The sequence below is a fragment of the Loa loa genome, assembly GCF_000183805.2.
Source record: "Loa loa unplaced genomic scaffold supercont3.26, whole genome shotgun sequence".
Classification (NCBI taxonomy): Eukaryota; Metazoa; Nematoda; class Chromadorea; order Rhabditida; family Onchocercidae; genus Loa; species Loa loa.
Genome location: NW_018108206.1, coordinates 63,222 through 67,622, shown reverse-complemented (window position 1 = coordinate 67,622; position 4,401 = coordinate 63,222). Strand labels below are relative to the sequence as shown.

The 4,401-nt window shown below is 26.7% G+C and overlaps 1 protein-coding gene across 1 annotated transcript in view; it reads left to right on the top strand.

Moving 5' to 3' along the window:
* The window catches only part of LOAG_16890 (hypothetical protein), a gene marked incomplete at both ends in the record, with an annotated part of 4,270 nt that extends 1,277 nt beyond the window's left edge, over nucleotides 1–2,993 (top strand). The window contains 8 exons of the mRNA XM_020449543.1: nucleotides 375–463; nucleotides 573–680; nucleotides 767–886; nucleotides 1,191–1,359; nucleotides 1,968–2,147; nucleotides 2,518–2,612; nucleotides 2,783–2,910; nucleotides 2,963–2,993. Of these exons, the coding sequence (XP_020306904.1) occupies nucleotides 375–463; nucleotides 573–680; nucleotides 767–886; nucleotides 1,191–1,359; nucleotides 1,968–2,147; nucleotides 2,518–2,612; nucleotides 2,783–2,910; nucleotides 2,963–2,993 (920 nt within the window). The remainder of the gene's footprint in view (nucleotides 1–374; nucleotides 464–572; nucleotides 681–766; nucleotides 887–1,190; nucleotides 1,360–1,967; nucleotides 2,148–2,517; nucleotides 2,613–2,782; nucleotides 2,911–2,962) is intronic.
* Nucleotides 2,994–4,401: the final 1,408 nt, after the last annotated feature.

Genomic DNA, 4,401 nt, shown 5'->3' with positions numbered 1-4,401 from the left:
GACGAAAGTAGAAAGTGTAAAAAGAATACCGGAATTGAACGAAAGTGAAATGAAAAAGAATCCGGAATTGGACGAAAGTGAAATGAAAATATTCCGGAATTGGATGAAAATGAAATGAAAAATATTCCGGAATTGGATAAAAATGATGAAGTGAGCAATGTAAAGATATTTTAATGCGATTAATTGCAACCATTTATTAACGGAACGAAAAATTAGATGAAATTTTGGATAAATTTAGGATAAAAAACAAAAAGTAAATCAAACAAAGTTATATTGTTGAAATTAGCATAGAAGAAGAGAGTTTTTATCATCATTAATTGATAAATTTTTGGTGTAAATTAGTATGGCATATAATTTTTTTCAGATTACTACAGAAAGTAATAAAAGTGGAAAGTTAATGAAAGAAGAAAATTTACGAAATAAATCTGATGACATATTTTGGAAACATTTCCTTCATATTAACGTACCGTAATTCTTATTTTCATTTTTCACATTGTCATCTTATTCTTAGCTTTTTTTTTTGTAATTTTAAGATTAGAAATAACATTTGAATATGAAATATTCATTTTTAGGAAACGGAAAATACAACACAAAGTTCAATTAGTGATTTGAAAGAAGTGGTCACAACATTGAATCTTTCGGAAGCGCAAACTGCCACTTTTGTAAGAATTATTGAAAAAGTAAGATTTTGTTTTTAAATTTTGAAACATTTTAGAAATTTTGCAAAATTTTAACATCATAAATTTTATGTAAAAATTTATTGCAGATCGTTGATGAGGAACTTAAAAGACGTCATGATGAAGAGGGGTCAAAGTTGAAATTTATTGAAACATCAGAAAAACCAAAATTAGCTGCTGCCAATTCCTATGAACTCAATAGTGAATCTGTAAAAATTGCTTTTCATTTTTGTACAAATAAAACTTTGAGTGTTTTAGTTTAGTTCGTCAAATATTAATCGGAAAATTTCCACCGCGGTATTTATTATGATTTCCGAGTGTAAAAAATCGATAAGAAAGAAAGAAATTATTGTTAGTGCAAATGATTGATTATCATATCATAGAGGGGATTGATAATTTATAAAGGTAAAGTTAGAGGATATTTCTGATAATCTCATCAATCGGTTTGGTTGATAGAGAACAGATCAAAAATTTCATTCTATCAGCTTGATGGATCAATCTTTACAAATTCAGAAAACCGATGATCGTTACGAAGAAGAAATTAGACCGCATGAAAAACTTACGGTAAATACCCGTTTAAGTTTTAACGATCAACACATCATTGATGATTACCGGAATGTGCAAGAGGAAATTCCGGAAGCATTAGCTGCAGAATCATTGAAATTAGATTCTCGAAAACAAGGTTAAAGATTTTCAATTTAAAATTTTACAGCAGGTTTGAAAAAACTATTAAAATCGTCTAACTAGCATAATCAGATAATTTCAGATATGGAAACGACAAATATTAGCCTAAAGAATAATAATTAAATATTAGTTAAAATTTCGTAATAAGTTCAACGATCAGTGATAAATGGAACAGAAGTGTTGTAAATTAAAAAATTAGCAAAGATATAGTAATTATCTGCAATAAGAAATTGAATATTGAAATAATGATTAAAAGTAAATTAGGATAGGTATGAATATTAGTAAATAAATTGAATGGCAAATGAAAAAGCAACGGTTAATTCAACATCCATACTAATCAAAGATTTTAATTAAATTTTTATCACTTCATTTGTGTTCATCTAAAGTCTGTTAAGAGTTTTGTATGCGTGATAATATGAATACTTTCTGATAAATGAATATCCAAAAGTGATCAGTGGAAATTTTTACTCCTTTTTTTTAATTTTTTTATAAAATAATTAAATGATATGCAATGTAAAAATGTTGAATATCATTCAATTTTGGACGAATTAATTTTAATTATCAATAATTACCCTTTGTATGAAATTAAAAATTGATTTATTTCAGCTAGGAAGAAAGCAGATTATGTGGCACGTGAACAAGCTGAATATGACCGACTGATAAGCGGAATAACTGACACAACACCAAGATTAGAATCTGATTATCTGGAAACTAAAGCTGATCAAGGTGCTAATCAAAGACTGATAAGGACGACAGTTAAAAGTATAAGTACGGAAGAAGCACAAAGTATGTCAAGTATTTTAAATTATTTGCAGAATTTAGCTTGAAAATGATAATTAATGATAAGATATAAAATTGTATTACTCAATTTTCCATCTAATTTGCTATATTACTTGCGTGTTTAACTTTTTGGCTAAAATTTCCTATTAATTTTAGGAATTAAATTAAAGACAAATTGAATAAAACGAATAATATCAGTTAAAAAATAAATTTTAAAATTTTGCTTAAATCAAAAAAAAAATTTCAAATTCTGCTGTCTAATAATTTTATCGTTACATTCAAAATTCCGGTTGTATTTAAATAAATAAATTTAACATTATAATTGAAACTATTTGAGCTCTCTAACAAACTAGATAATGAAAAATAAAATTTTCAGCTAGCACTCCAACAGGATTACAACCTGAAAAAGTTGGATTACAACCGGTCGAACGATTTTACATACCAAACAGAACAACCATAATTTACGGAAAAGTATTGAGTTTTGAAAGTTATATGAAATTTTTAAGATATATCTTTCATTAATTTCTTCCATTTCATTAATTGTCACATTAGAAAGCTTTAATTTCTAAAAAAAAAAAACTTTTTTTGAAAAAATTTTTAATTTTATTGAAAAAAAAAAGAAGCAAAACAATTTATTCCAGGTGACATCGTTTCCAAGGACAGTTTTTGAACGACAGGCAGAGGATTTTCGAATTCGACTGCTTGGAATGAACGGTTTTGGTGATATTATTAAAGCATTGAAGCATGCTAAAATCGGTTTTTTTGAAAGGTTTTTGAAAATTTCTGAAATTTTACATTTGTTTTTTTTTTTTGATTCTCAGATTGTCGCATTACAGAAATGTCATTCCTTAATGATTTATAAACATATCTGTCAATAAATAATTTATCTTGATGAATCATATTTCAGGAACTGATTGATGGGATGACATTCTGTGATCAATGGTTGATAAAGAGTTAAAGATCATCTGATCTTATTTGATCGAAAAGTTAGCTTATGAGCTTTTTCTAATTTATCTTACAAAATTTTATCTTATACATGCATTTTTTTTTTTTGTTGTAAATATATATATGATTGTCAACAAACTTTTTGAAATAATTTCGAATTATTATCTTTTAAAATAATTTCTTCCATTTTTCAATACGGTTAATCCAAATACCAAAAATCAGGAAACATTTGTTCCCGAAATTATTTAGTAATTCTGAACGTTCAAGAAAATGAAATCCGGAATTCATCGTATTCCATTTTTGGATTAACGGATAAATAGCCTCACAAGAAAAGATTCACAATGTTAAATCAACAAATTATCAGTATTTCTGAAGTATGGCTATGAAATATGCAACAGACTAGTTTACTAAATTTTTATTATTCAAATGTTTCAAATGTATACAATAAGTTTTGCGCAAAGGTCAAGATAACATTCATGAATTTATCTTGTAAAAAGGTCAAACCAACTTTCGCGATTCTTCCTTTGACCTGAGGTTGTATGATAATTCAAGACAATTCTCGATTACATCCCATTATTTGATATTTTATCAATTCCGGTGTTTTTCATTCATTATCAAAGTTTTTGCTTATTCTTTCTTGCTTAATTAATTAATCAGCTATTGTATTTAGAAATGATCGCTACTGTAATCTTAGTTGTTTCCATTTTACCTTTAACTCTGCCATGCAAATTATTCCTCTCCATAAATAATGCTTTAGTTATGAATGTAGAAACAGATATCACTAGATTTGATGATCAAATTTGTGGTCAGTTTCATCTGATAGAAACAGAATCCCAATTGTAACAACAAATCTTGGCTACTACTTATGCTTTATATTTTTTCTTTCGCATTATTTGTTTTTATGATCAAACATTATGTTAAATAATTGTTTGCAGCTAATATTGCAATTGCTGAATTGGACATTTGAGAAGGACAATGTCCATCCATATATGAATCAATCAATAATTGTTGATAGATCGCTGCTCAAATATCTTTTAGTTTGATATCATATCAACAAATCTTATGATATGTCACAATTAGAATTTGCAATAAATTTTACATTTTTTCAAACAAACAATGTCACATAATGAATTAATTATATTATAAATAAATGTGTAAACTTAAATTTTCAACTTTTTTTTTTGCTTGACAATTATTGCGACATTTATTGTTTAAATCACAGATTACTCCAAAAATTTCACATTTTAACAATTTGTGCTTTAGAGTAAGCCAAAAATATTATCATTCTTTAGCCGTTGAAAATGCGACATTACCG